This window comes from Sus scrofa, chromosome 6 (genome assembly GCF_000003025.6).
Source record: "Sus scrofa isolate TJ Tabasco breed Duroc chromosome 6, Sscrofa11.1, whole genome shotgun sequence".
NCBI lineage: Eukaryota > Metazoa > Chordata > Mammalia > Artiodactyla > Suidae > Sus > Sus scrofa.
In genome coordinates, this window is record NC_010448.4 from 17,695,458 (window position 1) to 17,717,431 (window position 21,974).

A 21,974-nucleotide genomic window follows, 5' to 3' on the forward strand; every position below is an offset into this window, starting at 1 on the left:
AAGGTTCCTGGGCCATGGATCAAACTCAAACGCCACAGCAGTAACCACAGCCACAGCAGTGAAAATCCAAGATCCTTAACCCACTGAGACACCAGGGAACTCCAGACCTGGTGGTCTTGAGATGATGTCAACAAGGAGAGTATTCAGGGTGTATAGTTTGAAGGTATAACGTCAAAGGCTAGAGAATCTAGGGGAGGAGGAAGGAGGAATGGACTCGCAGAGCAACAAGCAGCAAGGACACCTAAACTATTTCCAGGCCAGTAGCAACAAAGATGTAGGAGACACCATAGCCATCTCTTGAAAGAACAGAAGGGGAAGTAGTGTCCAGATTTAGAGGAGGGAGGTGGAGGGAATCTTCAGAGAAGAGTTGAGGATATAAAAGGTTTTTACTAATGACTGAGTGAATTTGAAGGCAAAGGGGAAGGGTTTGGGGAAGGAGGATAAAACTGGGTCAAGATCGGGGGAGAGTCTATAGATTTGGCTGGTGTCATTTTCACTCAGGGGAATAAGAGGAGAAAAGGCCAGGAACAAGACTTGTGCCTTGAGCAAAAGTGTAAGAAAGGGTCAACATTTTAGCCTCATTCTTCATTTTTGTGTGTTTTGTTTTGTTTTTTTTTTCTTGGCCTCGACTTCGGCATGCAGAGGTTCCTGGGCCAGGGATAAAACCCATGCCATTGCAGTTAACACCAGATCCTTAATCCACTGAGGAACTCAGCCTCACTTCTCTTTCTTTCTTTCTTCCTCTGTTTTTCTTTCTTTCCTTCCTCTCTTCCTCCTCCCTCCTTCCTTCCTCTCTTTCTCTCTCCTTCCTTCCTTCTTCTCTCTCTTTCTCCCTCCTCCATTCCTGCCACTTTCTTTATTTCTTTTTGTCTTTTAAGGACATACAGGCTAGGGTTTGAATTGGAGCTGCAGGTGCTGCCCTATACCACAGCCACAGCAACACTTGTTTGGGACCAACGCTGCAGCTCATGGCCAGAGATCCAACATACATCCTCATGGTTACGAGTCAGATTCTCTTTTTTTTTTTTTTTTTTTTGCTGCATATGGAAGTTTCCAGGCTAGGGGTTGAATCAGAGCTGCAGCTACTGGCCTTGCCACAGCCACAGTAACACAGGATCTGAACCATGTCTAAGACCTACACTGCAGCTCACGGCAAAGCTGGATTCTTAACTCACTGAGCAAGGCCAGGGATTGAATCTGAAGCCTCATGGATACTAGGCAGGTTTGTTTCCTTTGAGCCACGATGGTAACTCCCCATAAAAATTATTTTAAAATGAATGTATAAACTGATAAGTAAAACTATATAAATCGAATAAGGACAAAACCCACAAGATCACTCTAATAGACACAGAAAAGTATTTTAATAAATCCAAAACCTTTGCATGATGAAAACACCCAACAATGTGGAATAGTAGGGAACTTCTTCAACCCAATAAAAGGTATCTACAAAAAACCCATAGCTAACATCATACTTGATGGTAAAAGATTGAATACTTTCCCTCTAAGAACAAGGAAAAAGACAAGGATGCCTGCTTATGAAATTTCTGTTGAAAACTGTTCTGGAGAGTCTAGCCAGAGCAATTAGGCAAGAAAATGAAATAAAAGGCACTTAGAATAGAAAGGAAGCAGTAGGAGTTCCCATTGTGGCTGAGTGGTAATGATCCCAGCTAGTGTCTATGAGGATATGGATTGGATCCCTGTCCCTGGCCTTGCTCAGTGGGTTAGGGATCTGGCATTGCTGGGGGCTGTGGTGTAGGTCAACAGCTGAAGATCCAATTCAATCCCGAGCCTGGGAACATCCATATGTTGCGGGTGTGGCCCTAAAAAAGCAAAAAAAAAAAAAAAAAAAAAAAAAAAAAAGAAAATTAAGAAAAAAAAGAACCAATAAAACTAGGTCTTGTTTGCAGATGACATGATTGGGAGTTCGAGGGTTACGAATCTGACTAGTATCCATGAGGATGCAGGTTCAATCCCTGGCCTCACTCAGTGGGTTAAGGATCTGGCATTGCTGTGGCGTGGTGTAGGCTGACAGCTGTAACTCCAATTGCCCCCTAGCCTGGGATCTTCCAGATGCTGCAAATGCAACTTGAAGAAAAAAAAAAGAGAGAGAGAGAGAAAGGTCCTTAGGACCTAACAAAACCTATTAGACTAATGAACAAGTTGAGCAAGACTGTAAGATACAAGATCAAGATATAAAAATCAATGTATTGATTGAATACACTAGCAATGAACATTCCAAAAAATAAATTAAGAAAACAATTCAGGAGTTCCCATTGTGGTGCAGCGGAAACAAAGCTGACCAGGAACCATGAGGTTGTGGGTTCGATCCCTGGCCTTGCTCAGTGGGTTAAGGATCCAGTGTTGCTATGAGCTGTGCTGTAGGTTGCAGATGTGATTCGGATCTGGCATTGCTATGGCTCTGGCGTAGGCCAGCAGCTGTAGCTCCAATTAGACCCTAGCCTGGGAACCTCCATATGCCACAGGTTTGACCCTAAAAAAACAAAAAAGAAAAAAAACAGAAAACAATTCATTTAAAATAGCATAAAAAATTTAAAATACTTAAAAGTAAATTTAACAAAAGGAATAGAAGAGGAGCTCCCATTGTGGCTCAGAAGAAACGAACCTGACTAGTATCCATTAGGATGTGGGTTGAATTCCTGGCCTCGATCAGTGGGTTAAGGATCTGGCATTGCCATGAGCTGTGGTGTAGGTCACAGATGCAGCTCGGATTTTAAGTTGCTATGGCCATGGTGTAGGCCCAAAGCTATAGCTCTGATTCAACCTTCGATCCCTAGCCTGGGAACTTCCATATGTTGTGGGTGCGGCCCTTAAAAGCAAAAAAAAAAAAAAAAAAAAAAACTACAAAACACTTCTGAAAAAAATTAAGGAAAACATAAATAATTCCAAAGATATTGTCTATCATGACTGGAACAACACAACCTTTTTTTTTTTTTGGTAGGGCTGCACCTGTGGCACATGGAAGTTCCTGGGCTAGTGGCTGAATCAGAGCTGCAGCTGCTGGTTTACACCACAGCCACAGCAGATTTGAGTTGCATCTGCAAGCTTGCAGCAACACCAGATCCTTAACCCACCGAGCTTGGCCAGGGAATGAACCTGCATCCTCATGGATACTAGCTGGTTTCTTAACCACTGAGCCAATGGGAACTCCATAGAAGACGATATTTTTAAGATGGCAATACTCCCTAAACTGACCTACAGATTAAACACAATGCCAATCAGAATTTCATTCGCCTTTTTTCTCCCCCCCCAGAAATCAACAACCTGACCTTAAAACCCATAGGTAAATGCAAGGGACTCAGAATTGCCAAAATAATCTTGAAAAAGAACTAAGTTGGAGGTTTCAAACTTCTGGTTTCATAACTTACTACCAGAGTATAAAACTGAGAGTCCAGAAATAAACTCTCTCTTTTTTCTTTTTTGCTTTTTAGGGCCGCACATGCAGCACATGGAAGTTCCCAGGCTAGTGTTCGAATTGGAGCTGCAGCTGCTGGCCAACACCACAGCAATGCAGGACCCAAGCCATGTCTGAAAGCTGCTCACAGCAACGCCAGATATTTAACCCATGGATGGGAGCCAGGGATTGAACTCACATCCTCATGGATACTAGTGTCAGGTTTATTACCACTGAGCCACAATAGGAACTCCAAGAAACAAATCCTCATGTTTATGATCAAAAAAAATTTTTTTTTGGTCTTTTTAGGGCTGCACCTGCTGCATATGGAGGTTCCCAGGCTAGGGATCAAATTGCAACTATAGCCGCTGGCCTTCATCACGGCCACAGCAATGTCAAATCCGAGCTGCATGTGACCTACACCACAGCTCATGGCAACGCAGGATCCTTAACTCACTGAAAGAGGCCAGGGATTGAACCTGTGTCCTCATGGATGCTAGTCAGATTCATTTCTGCTGAGCCACGGCAGGAACTCCTTTCAACAAATGGTGCTGTGATAACTGGATTTTCACCTGCAAAAAATAAAGTTGGACCACTACTTCACACCATATACAAAAACTGATTCCATATGGATAAAAGAATGAAATGTAAAGCCAAAATATAAAACTAGTAGTGTTGGTGGTATGGGGTGAGCACAGCTGCCTTCCGAAACTATAAATCTTTGTGACCCTGAGTTAAAGAAAGCCTTCTCAGGGAAAATGATGTAAGGGAAGACTAATAAATCGGACTTCATCAAAATAAAAAACTTTTGTGCTTTAAATAATACCATCAAGAAAGTGAAAAGACAACCCGCAGAATGGGAAAAATACTTGCAAATCATGTATTTCGTAAAGTATTTGTCTAAAGAATATTTAAAGAACTCATACAACTCAATAATAAAAAGACAACCCAATTATAGTACAAAGGGTTTGAACAGACATTTCTCCAAAGAAGATATACATAGGACCAGCAAGTATATGTAACGATGCTCATCATTAGCTATTAGGGGAACACAACCCAAAATCGTGAGAATGTAGAGAAAATGGAACCCTTATATACTGTTGGTGAGAGTTTAAAATGATGTAGCTACTGTAGGAAATAGCCTGGTAGTTCCTCATAAACGTTAAAAACAGAGTTGCATATGACAGCAATGTTAGTCCTAGGTATAAACAGTGTGACCTCAGCATCTGCAGTTTTGCACCCATGAATACAGAGGTCCAACTGCACTAAACCATTTTATATAAGGAAATTAAGCATCCATGGGGGTCCCAGAACCAATCCTCCCCAGATACTGACAGATGAAAAATCAAAAACATATGTTCACAGAAAAGCTTCTATATGAATGCTATAGCAGCATTATTCATAACAGTATAGTCAAAACGTGGAAATAACCCAAATGACTATCAACTGATGAATGTGCTATATCATATATCCACCAGTGGAATATCATTAAGCCTTAAAAGGAATGAAGTTATATGATTGCTACAACACAGATAAACCTTGAGAACATTATGCAAAATGAAAGAAGTCAGACATAAAGGGCTATATAACATGATTCCATTTATAAGCAAGGTCCAAAATAGGTTAAGTCTGTAGAGCCAGAAAGTATATTTGTGGTTGGTTAGGGCTGGGGGAGGAGAAAATGAAGAGTGACTGCTCATGGGTAAAGAGTTTCTTTTGGGGGTAATGAAAGTGTCCTATTTTGATTGTGGTGATTGTATAACTCTGTGAACACAGTAAAAACTATTAAATTTTATACTTTGAATGGACAAACTGTATAGTATGTAAGTTACACCACAATAAAGCTGCTAAAATAAATAACAGCGAAGTATACATGAGGAAAAACCAAGAGAAAAGCAATGCTTTTTAAAGTTATTAAACTATTCAACATTTTGTTTCATGACAACCATTTAGTATAATTTATTCACTTCTTCCAAAAATATTTCTCCTATATTTAAGAAGTTCTAAGTATATCAGTATAACAGAACAAACACACTACCTCACTTATAAGGAATCACTCAGCAGGCAATGTTTTCCACATAGGATTTTTAAAAACTTGGGTGAGAACTGTATACCCAAGAAATATATAAAATGGCTTGTTCTTAACTTCACTGTAAGTTGTATACCTATGATATTTTTCTACACATTTGCTGACTCCTTCCTTTACCACTCTATTTTTTTCTTTCTTTTTTTTTTTTTTTTGCTTTTTAGGGCCACACCCTCGGCAAATGGAAGTTCCCAGGCTAGGGGTCCAGTCAGAGCTACAGCTGTCAGCCCACACCACAGCCACAGCAATGCAGGACCTGAGCTACACCTGCGACCTACACCACAGCTCATGGCAACACTGGATCCTTAACCCACTGAGCAAAGCCAGGGATTGAACCTGCAACTTCATGGTTCCTAGTCAGATTTGTTTCCACTGAGGTACGGCGGAAACTCCCTGGGTTGTATATTTTAAAAATAATTTTTATTTTAATTTTTTTTTATGGCCATACCCATGGCATATGGAAGTTCCCAGGCCAGGGACTGAATCCAAGTCATGCCACAACCTATGCCACAGCTGTGGCAATGTGAGACCCTTTGACCCACTATGTCGGGCCAGGGATCAAACCCATGCCTTCACAGAGACCTGCATCAAGCCACTGCAGTCAAATTCTTAACCCACTGCACCACAGCAGGAACTCCTGGGTTATAGTTATAGATATTACTATAATGGGAAATCAAACTGAGGAATTTTAAAAACATTTATTCATTTAAAAATAAAAACCAAATAAGGTGTTAATAACTTATTTGTTTTAAATTGTTTACAAATCTCTTTAATATCCAGCTTAAGAAAAGATAGCTGAGGAGTTCCCGTGGTGGCTCAGCGGTAACAACCCCAACTAGTATCCATGAGGATGTGGGCTTGATCCCTGGATGTGCTCAATGGGTTAAGGATCCAGTGGTGCCATGAGCTGTGATGCAGTTTATAGACAAGACTTGGATCCCACATTGTTGTGGCTGTGGTGTAGGTCAGCAGCTACAGCTCTGATTAGACCCCTAGCCTGGGAACTTCTACATGCCAAGGGTGTGGCCCTAAAAGGCCAAAAAAAAAAAAAAAAAAAAAGAGCTGAATGTCTTATCTGCTTCTGCATTCTGTTGCAGTGTGTAGATGAAGTGTATGAAGAAAGACCAGCCTCACACAAACATGTAGTTGAACAAGGAAGGAGTCTTTTAACAGCCTTTTCAGATAACTGTAGCTAGCTTTCTGTCCACTAAACCAAAACTCAACAAGTGGTTTCTTAAGGTTAGCTGAGATGTAGGATCTGAAATCTTATAAATAAAGTTTTCCTATTCTGTTATATTAAAAATCCTCCTGCTGTGTAGCACTGAGAACTATGTCTAGATACTTACATCGCAACACGACAATGGGAGGAAAAATTATGTATACATGTATGTGTAACTTGCTTCCCACGCTGTACAGTGGGGAAAAAAAATCCATTGGTGTCTCTTGCAGTTTGAACAGATTTTTTTCACCGTTGCATTATTTTGTAGCATCATGTATTGGTCATTTGGTACATTTCTTTTTTCAAAGAGTTATGCAGATTTTCCAAATGTTAAAAGCATTTCATTATGCAGTATCAAAAAGTCACATTTGCTAATATCACCACTGGTCTCATCAGAAAAGTCTTTAAGTATTGGGAAGCTGTCAAACTCACACTTGACACATACAAATTCTACAGAATTCTAATTTTTGTTTGAAAGCTAGAAATTTACAATTGGCAACAAAATTAGTGTTTTCCTTAAATGATAAATTCATTTTGATTATTTTACAAAAAATGTCTGATAAATACCCAAGTATGACTGGCCAGTTTGTCAGCCAGTTGTTTTTTCAAGTAAAAAATGGTGTTCCATGAAAAAGCCAGCTAGCTCAGCTCACAACTCAACCACACATGCTTTTCATTGCGAAATCATCATACCTCTGTGTGCAGCGGAAGCTCTCTGTGAGCACTTCCCATTTCATCCCACAGATTGTTAACAAGATGAATACTCAAGCGTTAAGATTAAATAATAGTAGTAATTTTTACTGCTTCAACAAAGACATTCTGAGGTCAAACTGGCATGTTTTCTTCCTGCAATCCATATAGTTTGGTGCTAACTGCCTTGACTCATGCTAAGGTACCAGCAATTTTACTAACCCTTGGTGCAAATGCCAACAGTGCAAAAAAGTAAATAACATCTTAGTGTTACTAGGAAAATGGTTTTGAACTTACAGACCCCCCAGAAAGAGGATCCCCAGAGGTCTGTGAAAGTATAATTTGAGAACCACCTCCCTGAGTTGATTCTCGTAGACCTAAGATGCTAATTACACATTAGCTATTATCTCAGCAAGAGTTAAGTAAGTTTCAAAACTACTCCACATTTGATCCAAGTAAGACAGAGTGTGGGGAAAGTGACAGGGTGGATTCTACCATATTCAGTTTGATTGCTAATCCCAAATCAGACATTAAAAAATATAAAGTCCAGAAGAATTTTCCCTACAGTTTGATTATGAAATATTTGGCAGAGGGAATCTAATTCAAACCAGCTGGTGTACTCCTGCTGCACGGCAGTTGGTTAGAATAGTTGCCAAAAGGCCCCCTTTGGCGGGGAGGCCAGATGAGCTCAGGCAAAGGCGTTTTAGCAGCTTTTGCCTGTTAAGTCCCATAAGCACAACACCACTCAATTTTCCACAGTGTAAAGTAGCCACACTTTCTTTGGATTTTCTTCTTCTCCAGTCAAAGAAAGCCTATAAGAGATGATTACAAAATGCATATCCTGCAAAATCCACAGCACCTATCTTTTTTTCTACCTGTATCAAGGATCTGGCTCAAGAAATGTGTAAAGTAAAAATAAAATAAAATCGTCTTCATTTATCATTTTCATGATTTACTTAATTCTTCAACCACCGTGAAATATCAGCTATTAAGTAAACACACCCAGACACAGAGTTTTGGTTTTCAAGAATCTGTAAATGCGCAAGTCAATATAAATGGTAACTCATATTAATTTATGTCACCCTAACAATGTTTTTTTGATTTCTGAACTACAATTAATTCTTCTTTTTTTTTTTTGGCTGCACCCATAGCATGTACAAGTTCCCAGGCCAGGAATCAAACCCACATCACAGCAGCTGCTGCAGTGACAACACCAGATCCTTAACCTACTTCTCCACAAGAGAACTCTGAACTACACATTAATTCTTAATTTATCAGGGACTATCTACTTTTGCTTTTGGATATCAAGGTTCTTAATATTTCCCTTCTCTAGGTGTCTGTTATCTTTGTGTGTGTGTCTCATCCACTCATAAGAACATGTTCCAAAGCATGAGACACAGAATTAGTGAAAGTGAACATTCAGCCCTTTCTCTTACTCATACAAATCCCAAACCCTCCTTTTCCTCCATATTAAAGAGACATAAGGACGCCACTTTCTGGCCTTGCATCTGGCTATAGGATATTTCCTGAGCTGGTTCCTTCTCTGGTCTCTTCCAGCGGCCATACTCTACCCCCTCTGGGAGGCAGAGGAGGGTTAAGCCCCCTGAATACCATCAAGTGGTGACTTCAACCAATTCCATATGGCCGACATGGCCACATGGCAAAACTAAACCTCTCTTCTGCCTGTCATCTTTGCTCCTAATCCATCAGTACTTCCTGAGCAAGGAGTGAAGAATCCTTGCTGTTGCACTGATTAAATTTTTTTTTTTTTTTGCCATACCCATGACATGTGGAAGTTCCCTGGCCAGGCATTGAACCTGAGCAGCAATTGCAGCCTATGCCACAGCTGAGGCAATGCCAGAACCTTAACCAGCTGGGCCACAAGGAAACTTGCAATTCAACTTATTAATAAACAACATGCTCAGAGAGCTACAGGCCCCACCCCCCTAATTAATGGCCAAGTTCAATTTGTATGTTGATCCAAATATATATTTGAATTTCTAACATTTAACATTAAACTTTCACTACCTGTAAAACTGCTGGATAAAGCAAGCTCTTCTTTTAACAATGGCAAAATTAAGCCAATTCACTTTTTTTTTTTTTTTTTTTTTTGCTTTTGGTTTTTAGGGCTGCACCCTTGGCATATGGAGGTTCCCAGGCTAGGGGTCCAAATGGAGCTGTAGCTGCTGGCCTACACCAAAGCTCACAGCAACACCAGATCCTTAATCCACTGAGTGAGGGGCCAGGGATCGAACCCACAACCTTATGGTTCTTAGTCGGATTCGTTTTCACTGAGCCACGACGGGACTCAAAGCCAATTCACTTTTTACACAAACTCTTCTTTCACATACTTTCACTTAATAATAAATAATAATTATTATAATTAAAGCAGCTAACATTTATTTGAGCACCTACAAGGTGTCAGGTACCACTGTAGGCATTTTACAAGTCTGAACTTATTTAATTCTCATACCCATACTACCTCATTGTACTTAACCTCATTTTCACTCAAATGAAAAATCTATGGCACAGAAAGGTTAATGGGACCCCAATTATCCATGATAAGTGGCAGATAAGGGACCCAAACTCAATCCTTTCTACTAAATCCTGTTGGCTTTGGGGGTTTGTTTTAATTACAACAGCTTTATGGAGATGTAATTCACATAACATATTTTACCCATTTAAAAGTGTATAATTCAACCATCATCAGCACATTAATACCACGCTGACAGTACAACCAGCCTATTTCCCTCTAGCAACGAGGTATCTTGGTGGCCTAGGTCCAGTATAGTCAATGACCAGCAATTATTGTTTATACTTGTTTATTACTTGTTTGTAATTTCTAGTAACGAACAAAGGTGCATCTACGGCATGTCACAGGTTTCTGCGCCATCCTTCCAGTAACATATGGTTAAGGAAAAGCTACCCTCCTTGCATTCTATGATCACAGCTACAGTTTAAGCTTCTTCTATAAAATTTAAGCTTAAAAGATCTCTACAGTCGTGTTCATAAGCTGTAAATCTTTGGAAAACACAAATTTAATCTCTCTAATTATATCTACTGAGACATATTCACATGTTTTCATAATTCTTGTCAGGCTCCCATTGTAACCATGGACAGAAAAACTACTTTAAGTAACAGAATTTAACTCAACTGAGATTTACTGAAACATCCTGTAGTTTCAGGTCAAATTAATGTTTATTTGATGGAATCAAAATTATGTATTCCTATACTAGAAAGAAGTTGAAGAACATTTTGGCTGAGTTATGCGGTTTATCCACAATACCATATTCTGGTTTAAATGATTTCATCACTCAGTCAGAAGGCTGCCACATTTTCAGTGGTTTTCTAGTCACAGTCAATAAAGTAAGAAGAAAAACCACTATTTACTTATCTTCATGACTAAGCAAGTCTTGAAAGGAGCAATTAGGAAGCTACTTCAATGTAAAAAACACACAAATACTAGTGACAGAAACCATTAATTCTGAGGGAGGAGCTGCAAAATTAGGCTGTGAAAAAAAGTTTTTGTCTAAATCAACTACATCAGCTACTCTAATGCTATCTGAGGCACCTAAAAGAGAACAGAATTCATTTTAAAATTCTTTTCTTTTTCTTCTTTTGTCTTTTTAGGGCCGCACCCGAGGCATATGGAGGTTCTCAGGCTAGAGGTCTAATCGGAGCTAGAGCTGCCGGACCTCGCCATAGCCACAGCAATGCCAGATCTGATCTGCGTCTGCAACCTACACCACAGCTCACGGCAACACAGGATCCTTAACCCACTGAGCAAGGCCAGGAATGAACCTGTAACCTCATGGTTCCTTGTCAGATTTGTTTCCACTGCGCCATGACAGGAACTCCCATTTTAAAATTCTTTAGCAGATTTAGAGTAGGACAGAGATTTTACTTTTTTTTGTCTTCGGCCTTACCTTGTGGCAACAAGCGGGTAGCTATGACATGGTGATGCCCAGGCATCCCTCGTCCATGGCATACAGTCATAAAGCAGCAAATCCTTTTCAGTCACAGCCATGAGGACGGGTCTCCATTGTTGTCTTCCACCATCTAGTTTTGCCTATTACAAGGGTGAAATGCGAAAGCAGAGCTAACTGTAATGACATGTAACTGTAAAAGTCCCTTCAGTGACGGCCTAAGATAGTGGGTCTCCAATTTGTTTCCCCATCCTAACAGATGTGAGAAAAAGAAACGTCCCATTGGGTTTCTTCCCACTGGCAGGGACTCTCCACTGGCAGGTGTGAGGTGGACTCTAGTTGGAGAATGCTCTCCCTGAGTGAGTTATAGACATTTTTTAACGATATGAATCAGCTTTTTCCCTATTCTACAATAGCTAATTATCACCAGTTCTTTTTTTTTTTTTAAACTTCCTTTCTTTTCTTTTCCTTTCTTTTCTTGGCTGCACTTGAGGCACGTGCAAGTTCCTGGGCCAGGGATTGAACCTGTGCCACTGTAGTGACAACACTGGACTCTGAGCCACATGGGAACTCCCCGTCACCAGTTCTAATTAAATATATAGTACTCTGTACAAAATGATAATAGTTTTAATAAATTTGATGTGGAGTAACATCTTATAAGTACAAGATGGAAACTGTTACCAAATAAGTCTGAATAATCTAAACATCAGGGTTTTTCAAATATTTTTGATCAAGACCTACAAAAAAACACTTTTTACACTGCAACTCAACACATACATATAAATGCCGAATTCAAAAATTTCCAAACCAACGCAATTCCTACACTTTGTGCCACATAATATGACAATTTCTATTCTGTCTTTTAAAAATACCAACACAACCAAGTATGCTGCATTTTGGACAACACTAATATAAACTATTGTAAAAGAGTTCCCCATTACACTTCAGAAAGTTTATGTTTCAGTTTCAAATGTACCATTGCATTTAATTGAATAAAGCTCAGTTACCTCTTTAAGGGTTTTTTGGTTTGTTTGTTTGTTTTGTCTTTTGTCTTTTTAGGGCTGCACCTGCGGCATATGGAGGTTCCCAGGCTAGAGGTTTAAGTGGAGCTGTAGCTGCTGACCTACGCCACAGCCACAGCAACACAGGATCTGAGCCTTGTCTGCAGTTTGCACCACAGCTCGAGGCAACGCCGGATCCTTAATCCTCTGAGCAAGGCTAGGGCTCGAACCCGAAACCTTATGGTTCCTCGTCGGATTCGTTTCCGCTGTGCCATGATGGGAACCCCTGTAAGGGTTTTTTAAAAACATAAGAAAACAACCACTATTTATACATATTGTCAAGGATCCAAGCCCAAAAAGCAAAAGACTATGTTTAAGAAAAGCCCTGTTATCAAAATGTTTGCTTTCATGAGAACTTTGAGCCAGGGAATGCTGAACAACAGAGTATTTTAATACTAATCTTTCAGCTCACTACAACTGATGGCTTCAAGGTAAATTCAAGTTGATAAATCACTTGTCTCTTAGTTCTGAGCCATTTTTTGTTTATTTCTAAAGCCACTTTTTATTTTCTCTTTCTTAATGACTTCTGAAGGTAATTTGGCTATGTCAGATCACCTTAAGATTACATCTATAATATGAAAAATGGCCTGAGTAGTTTGATTTTACACTCTAAGATCTATCACCTGGACTCTTTTCTCCTAGCTAGAGCCGTGAGCTGATTCCAGGAGTGGGAAATGAATTCCAGCCAGTGAAGCTACTCACGTTTAACCAAGTGCTGAAAGCACAAAACATATGAACCAACTCTGAGAATTCAAGCAAAATATGGTAGAAATAATCACACTGTCCTTACTAGGGAACCCAAGTCTTCTGAGACTCTGTATTAGTCTAGGGGTACTCTGTAATGAGTGGAGGGAGTATCAGCTCTAAAGAGGTTCTCCTGGACTCTTACATCTTTGGGTCACAGATACCCCAAAGGGATTTCTACTTTTATATGCACTACTAAGTCTTTGTCTCCAAGATTTTTTTTTTTTTTTTTCAGATGCACCCACGGCATATAGATGCTCCTGACCCAGGGATGGAATTCAAGCCGCACAGCTGTGGAAACGGTGGATCCTTAACCCACTGTGCCACAGCAGGAACTCCTCTGAGATTGTTATGGATAATATTTCAATAGAGAAAATAATATAAAAATTTATTTTCCCAAAGGGATAAAATGATAAACTAATTTTTTCAAACCAATTTTTTTGCTGAGTTATAAGAGAGATTCTGAAGGCCAGATCAGAGCATATACATTTGGAAAATCTAAATTAAATGTATTTCTTCCCAAAGAAGATATCTCAGGTTCTAAAGGAAAATTGCTAATACCAGTAGAAGCAATGTCCACTTGTGAGACAGAAAAATCTTTTGCGGTTTTAAAAAGTTATATTTTCTAGCTCTTTTGAATCCTTAGTTTTTGGAAAATAGGTTTTCCCTCTTCTACTTACCATCAGAGAAAAACGAAACCTTAGTTTAAATCATTCTGTTTGCTTATTTGCCTTAACTTATAAGGATACTGTTTGCTTTCAGTGGAGTCAAAGTGGTGCCTGCTATATACACTATGTGTTTTTTGTTGTGGTATCAGTACAAGCAGCCACTATTGAGGTTTTTTGCTCTTTTTCCCCCCAGTACCAAGTTTTTGGCCAGAGGAAAGAGGGATGCTAACGTTAGGGTTCTGGTTTGCTTATGTTTCAGCACTCCCACGTACATACACCTGACAAATCAACAATGTTCTCCAAATTTTATTTTCTAATAAATAGAGCACTAAAAACAAAAAATTAATAATCGTTATCATTCATTCCCTAAAAATCTCTCCATTCTATAAATGTAACTTTTAAGCAGGTGATATAATTCTGTTCCTTTTTTTTTTTTTTTTTGGCTTCTAGGTCTGCATCCACGGCATATGGAAAACCGTAGCTAGGGGTACAACTGGAGCTGGAGCTGTTGGCCTACGCCACACCCACAGCAAGGCCAGATCCTAGCCATCCAAACCACCCAGCTAAACCATTACCATATCGCTGATCCTTAGAAACTGTGGGAGGTAAATGTTATTTTAAAGCAACTAAGTCTTGGGATAATTTGTTCCATAGAGATAGATAACTAATATGCTTCTTGTTTGGCGGTGTGGGGGGGTTGGCCACACCCAAGCCACAGAAGTGACAATGCTGGATGCTCAACCCACTGAGCCACCAGGTAAATACTTAATACACTCTCTGAACTAGCACTTCTGGATTTATCCTATAGGTGTAGAAATATCCCCTGTTCTATAAACTCTAATGATCCAAGCTCAGGAAATGATGTAAATTTTTGCATAAATCCCTTTCTAACCAAAGTATATTACTATCAGAAACTTAAGAATGAAATACATTCAGATAATGTGTGTTCCCTTGTTATCTGATTTATCTGAACTCAGGAACCAAAGAGTTTGGCAGCACATGTTTGAAAGGACGAACTACAAGGTTATTCCTCACAGTGTCCTTTGTAATGGCAAAAGATCACAACAACAAAAGTGGGGGCAGTGCTATTAATTACAGCCACACTTCCATGTGACTTTATTTTTATTTATTTAATTTATTATAATCACATTTCTGGGAGTTCCCATTGTGGCTCATCAGTAAAGAAACTCACAAGTATCCATGAGGACTCGGGTTTGATCCCTGGTTCCTAGCCTGGGAACTTCCTTATGCTATGGGTGTGGCCCTAAAAAAAAAAAAAATCACAATTCTGTGCTTTATTATAATCATTATTTATAATCATTATTTTCAATGTTCATAAAATTTCAGAGATGGAAAAAAAAAAAAAAAAAAGATCAGTGGAGTCCAAAATTGGTCCACAACATAATCACCTGGGAAGCAACCAAATGAGAATGCTGGGCCCCACTGCTGTCTACCAAATCAGAACTCTGCTGAGGTGGAACACTGGGGAGCCAGACCTGGGAAACTGCATTGAAAGCAAAACAAAACAAAATAGGATAAGCAATGAGATCCTGCTGAGAGCACTGGGAACCATATCTAGTCACCTATGATGGAGGATAATGTGAGAAAAAGAATGTATATGTGTGTGTATGACTGGGTCACTTTGATGTATAGTAGAAAACTGACAGAACGCTGTAAACCAGCTATAATGGAAAAAATAAAAAACATTAAAAAACCAAAACACACAAACACAAAAGAACAAGCCCCACCCCGGGCTGATACTGATTGAAACCCTGTCCCCTTGCACACGAGGGAACTGGGATGCAAAGAGATGAAGGAACTTTTAAAAAGATCTAAAACAGTGAAAAAAAGAGCTCGTACTTGAACAATCATCTCTGAATCCCTAATTCAGTCTCTTTTTTTCAACTCCCTCTGGCCCTGCAGACAGTGAACGACCAGAAAGACAAAGGATGCATCGTAATATATGTAGAGCTTTTAGTCTCCCTTTCTTCAAACTTGGGATCCAAAATAACTTGGATTATGGTCTTCCTTTCCCTTTACCCAGTATTCACTTAGGTTTTCTTGTTTCTCTTCTTTTCATTCTTTAGTTGTAGAAGACAACAGTACATGTGTTTAATGACTTGTAAAATGTTTTGTATATTTCATACTTTTCCCAGACCAAGGGAATAAGCCTGTTGTCCCTGAAACTGTCAACAGACTAAAACAGAAACTGGGAAATTGGGACCTATGGGCTAAATGCAATCTACCACCTGCTTTTGTAAATACATTTTTATTGAAACACAACCACATATATTCATTTTCATTTTGTCCATGATTGTTTTTTTTTTTTTTTTTTTGTCTTTTTTTTGTTGTTGTTGTTGTTGCTATTTCTTGGGCCGCTCCCGCGGCATATGGAGGTTCCCAGGCTAGGGGTCTAATCGGAGCTGTAGCCACCGGCCTACGCCAGAGCCACAGCAACTCGGGATCCGAGCCGCGTCTGCAACCTACACCACAGCTCACGGCAACGCCAGATAGTGAACCCACTGAGCAAGGGCAGGGACCGAACCCGCAACCTCATGGTTCCTAGTCGGATTCGTTAACCACTGCGCCACGACGGGAACTCCTGTTTTCTTGCTATAGTGTAAGAGGCAAGTAGTTGTGGCACTAATGGCCATTTGCAGAAGTTTGCTGATTCTGAAAATTATCCTCAGTCATTAAGGACAGAGATGTTAATTAAGAACTTCTTTTTGGGAGTTCCCGTCGTGGCGCAGTGGTTAATGAATCCGACTAGGAACCATGAGGTTGCGGGTTCGGTCCTGCCCTTGCTCAGTGGGTTAACGATCCGGCGTTGCCTTGAGCTGTGGTGTAGGTTGCAGATGCGGCTCGGATCCTGTGTTGCTGTGGCTCTGGCGTAGGCCGGTGGCTACAGCTCTGATTCAACCCCTAGCGTGGGAACCTCCATATGCCGCGGGAGCGGCCCAAGAAATAGCAACAACAACAACAACAACAACAACAAAAGACAAAAAGACAAAAGACAAAAAAAAAAGAACTTCTTTTTGGAGTTCCTATTGTGGTTCAGCAGAAACGAATCTGACTAGCATCCATGAGGATGCAGGTTCTATCCCTGGCTTGCTCAGTGGGTTAAGGATCCAGTGTTGCTGTGAGCTACGGTGTAGGCCGGCAGCTATAACTCTGATTCAACTCCTAGCCTGGGCACTTCCATATGCTGTGGGTACGGCCCTAAAAAGAAAAAAAAAAAAAAATTTCTTTTTAGTTATGTTATGATGATGATTATCATGATAGTCAATTCTTCCGGTGGCAGTGATAATTAGCAACAAATAGCTAAATAGTAGGGGAATAGAAAAAAAAGACTGACAAAAGATCTGCAAGCTAAACACCCAGGCCCTGACTTCATACACTTCAAATACTACAGATATCCAAAATGGGAGACCCATCCCGGCTCTGAATGGTGACCCAGTGATACTCTGCCCTGCCTCCCGGCCTACCTGTTCTGCCAGCCAGGCAATGTGCTTGACTTCCTTGCTGCCTCCTGCTGTACTAGTTGCACCAAGCATGGCATTGAGTTCGGCCAACACCTGTGGGAGGAGAGCCATTATGTTGGTGTGGATAGCTACGAACCAGGAGTGTGCTGTGGCTGTATCCTTGCAGCGTAGGATCAACGTGTTCCTGCTATCAGGAGAATGTAGCTCTATTAATCTGTGTGGAAAAAGAAAAAAAAAAGTGAGCTAGATCAGAAGCCATCAAATTTGCCAGGGTTTAATGTACATAACTGAAAATCTAATTTTACATTCCAGAATATAAATGCTTTTTTAAAATTCCTTAGGGTCCAATTCTAGAGAAATCCTCATGTGGAAAGACAATCACCAGAAAGACTGACTGGTGGGTCTGTTGCTTCTGCTAATGACAGAAGATGATGGAAGCTATTGTACAGTCTACAGCAGAACAGCTCACTTTGCCTCAGCTTCCACGTCAAAGTAATGAAAAGCATGCTCACTGAATCTCACAGGCACACTGTATAGAAGGAACTATTATTTTTTTAAATACTTGGAAAATTCTGGTATAGGATATTTCTAAGTAAATAAAACCTTCTGCCAAATAGTGAACTGAAATTTCCACTGTGAGCAAGCAAAGAAAATAGCTGAAGAATATGACTCTTTACGAAAATCTGGAATTGTTTTTAAGGTCTGGGTAATGTTATCATTAAATCATCCACTGAGTCATAGTAGAAGAATAGTTAAGCGATCTTCAATTCTATGACTATCATTTGCTAATATTCAACTGAGAACAATCTATACTTCAAGTACCCTTCAGGAATTATCATATATATATATATATATATATTTGTGTGTGTGTATATATTATATATTTTTTTTTTTTTTTTTGCTTTTTAGGGTCACGCTTGCAGCATATGGAAGTTCTCAGGCTAGGGGTCAAATTGGAGCTACAGCTGCTGGCCTACACCACAGCCACAGCAATGCAGGATCCAAGCTGTGTCTTCGACCTATACCACAGCTAACAGCAATGGTGGATACTTCACCCACTGAGCAAGGACAGGGATCAAACCCGCATCCTCATGGATACTAGTCTGCTGAGCCACAATGGCAACTCCTAAAATATACATGTATTTTTTTTGTCTTTCGTCTTTTTTTTTAGGGCCTCACCCACGGCATATGGAGGTTCCCAGGCTAGGGGTCTAATCAGAGCTGCAGCTGCTGGCCTACACCACAGCCACAGAAATACCAGATCCGAGTTGCTTCTGCGACCTACACCTCAGCTCACAGCAACACCAGATCCTTAGCCCACGGAGTGACCAGGGATCGAACCCACAACCTCATGGTTCCTAGTTGGATTTGTTTCTGCTGCGCCACGATGGAAACTCCCTAAAATATTTTTTAAATATTGGAATAAATGTGGAATAAATTCCTCAGAAAGCAATTTACTGGGTACTGCTTTACGTCTTTTAAAAATTATTTAAAATATTTTATGCCTCGGTCAAAGTTTTTGCCAAGATGAATTTTAAAAATCAGTAAGTAAATATAAATTAGGAAGTTAGGATTGACATACAAACTACGATATATAAAGAGGTAAAAAGGAATTACTATATAGCACAAGGTAATACACTCAATACAGTGTAATAACCTATATGGGAAAAGAATTTGAAATGGATAGATGTGTAACTGATTTGCTTTGCTGTACATCTGAAACTAACATAACTTTGTAAGTCAACTTTATACCAGTTAAACTTATTTTGAAAATTACTAACATATATACACTGCCATGTTCTAACAGTGGACATACATATCTTTTTTTTTTTTTTTTAAGGCAACATTTTCAGCATACAGAAGTTCCTGGGCTAGGGGTGGGATCGGAGCTGCAGCTGCCAGCCTATGCCACAGCCACAATGTTGGATCTAAGCACCATTTGCAACTTATGCTGCAGCTTGCAGCAACACTGAATCCTTAATTCATTGAGTGAGGCCAGAGATTGAACCTACCTCCTCATGGACACTACGCTGGGTTCATAACCTGCTGAGCCACAATGGGAACTCCATTCCCATACATATCTTTTAAAATGGAAAAATAAAAACTTCTTAGGAGTTTTTCAGTTTCTCTTGGTAGGCTAGAAACTGACAAACTGTTACTAACCAAGGAGAGACCTTTTTATTGTTTCATTTTTCAGAAGACAGCTTTTGCTTCCTTGCAGCGCTGTCACCAGATCCCCCTCTACCTGTCAAAGATGAGCAGCTTACATGTACACAGACAGCATTGCTACCTTGAAGCTTGAGTCCTTCTCTTTTGCCATATTTCTAGACCCTTTACAATTCCAAATATTTTAATTTTCCGTATTTCTTTATCTATTGGCTGCACCAGTGGCAATGTGGAAGTTCCAGGGCCAGGGACTGAACTTGTGCCACAGCAGTGACCCAAGACACTGCAAACTGGATCCTTAATCCACTGTATCACAGAACTCCTAATCTGCCATATTTAATATGACATATTTATTCTCATTTGAACTCTGATCAGTCCATCTTTTTTTTTAGGGGGGCCTCAAAAAAAAGTTCCTGGGCTAGGGACTGAACCTGAGCCACAGCAATGACAATGGCAGATTCTTAACATGATGAGCCATAAGGCAACCCCAGTTCATCCTTTCTTAAGTAAACATTTATTAAGAGCTACTACTATATGACAGATAGTATGCTTGACACTGTGTTAGAGATAGACTAGTGAAAAAGATAGGGAAATTCAGTCTCTACTCTCACTGTGCCTATCATCTAATGGGGAAGGCAAAACATACAATTAATTAATACACAATTACAGGTTATAAAAACTACTTCTATAAAGGACTGTGATGACTACCATGAAATTCTTTTTTTTTTTTTTTGGTCTTATGTCTTTTTAGGGCTGCATCCCTGGCATATGGCAGTTCCCAGGCTAGGGGCCCAGTTGGAACTATAGCTGCTGGCCTACACCACAGCCACAGCAACACTGGATCCCAGCCGCATCTGTGACCTACACCACAGTTCACGGCAACACTAGATCCTTAACCCACTGAGCGAGGCCAGGGATCTAACCTGTGTCTTCAAGGAAGCTAGTCGGGTTCACTAATCATTGAGCCACGATGAGAACTCCTACCATGAAATTCCTGACTGAAAATGGCACTTCCAAGGATGGCAGTGGCAAAGTAGGACAGCAATGGAGGCCTCTACATCTCTGGGGCACACCTATCAAGCTGACGTCATGCTATGAGACAGTTTATAAACACATCTACCTGGCACCTATCTACTCACCTATTCACATGTCCTCCCACTAAAGTTATTCTTCTAGCTATCTGAAGGCCTAGCCACCAGTCTATCCATGCTTTATATGCCTTCGCAGTTCTAGGGCAATAGCCAAATGGGCAAAAAAGTTCTAGAAAATAATTAAAACGTAAAATAAGATCTATGACCAGCCAGAACACTTAACAGACAGACCCCATACTCGAAGTATCTTTAGATAGCAAATCATAAGCTATTCTGCATTTGTTTTAGTTACAGGGCTGATAAATTTATTTGATTTCCTATCCTATAGCTAAATACAGTGAAAAGTACTTGGCATCAAAATTTAGGGGGTTAAGCCTGGATATTAATTGGTAAGCAACATGGAATCACTGAGGAGTCAACAAAGGAAAATATGATCAAATGGGACAAATATGAACAATATGATCAAAAGTAGAATGGTAGTTGCCAGGGGTTGGGAGGAAGGGCAAATGGGGAGTGGTTTAATAGGTAGAGTTTTAGTTTTGCAAGATGAAAAAGTTCTAAACATTGGTATTATAGCAATATGAATATACTTAATACCACTGAACTGTACACTTAAAATAGTTAAGATGATAAATTTTATGTTATGTATATTTTATTACACTTAAATTTAAAATAAATATCCATATTGACCTTTATTTGGTCCTCTGTGTTATTTTATAATGTTTATTCTTTTTAATTTTATTTTTCATTATATCAGTTGTTGCTGTTATGGTTCTGAAAATAAACATTTGCTGGCTAAAAAAATCATCATATCCTCTAAAAGAAAAATAGTTATACATTTATTATGGGAAGATTTAAAATAGTAGATTACATTATATAACAACAAAATGTTGAACTAAAAGGTAGAATCAATCCTTTTGATGAGTTAATTGTATTATTCAGAGAAACTGCTCAAATAATCATTAAAGTAGCTAAACTTACTTCAGAGTAAATTTACTTATGACAAGAAGTTATCTGTAAAATGCAATGCTAGGAGTTCCTGTTGTGGTTCAGTGGTAACAAACCCAACTAGTGTCCATGAGGATATGGGTTCGATCCCTGGCCTTGCTCAGTGGGTAAAGGATCTGGCATTGCTGCAAGCTGTGGCATAGGTTGCAGACACAGCTTGGATTTGGCATTGCTGTGGCTGTGGCATAGGCCAGCAACTGCAGCTCTGATTCGACCCCTAGCCTGGGAACTTCCATATACCGAGGATGAGGTCCTAAAAAGAAAATAAATAAATAAAATAAAATGCTAGACTATTAGGTAACATACGAATATAAACCCAAAGCAAGGTATTTTATATTTTACTTTATCACATATACTAATCCTAAAAAGAAAAGGTATTTTTAGTATTTCTAGAACTTCCTATATATGATGGCAGTTGGCA

General features: G+C 39.6%; 1 protein-coding gene across 1 annotated transcript in view; it reads right to left on the reverse strand.

Moving 5' to 3' along the window:
- SNTB2 (syntrophin beta 2) overlaps positions 1-21,974 on the reverse strand; it is a 99,964-nt gene that overhangs the window by 20,871 nt on the left and 57,119 nt on the right. Inside the window, exons 3-4 of the mRNA XM_021093874.1 lie at positions 17,292-17,506; positions 11,334-11,476 (exon numbers count right to left, since the gene is read on the reverse strand). Coding sequence (XP_020949533.1) covers positions 11,334-11,476; positions 17,292-17,506 — 358 coding nt within the window. The remainder of the gene's footprint in view (positions 1-11,333; positions 11,477-17,291; positions 17,507-21,974) is intronic.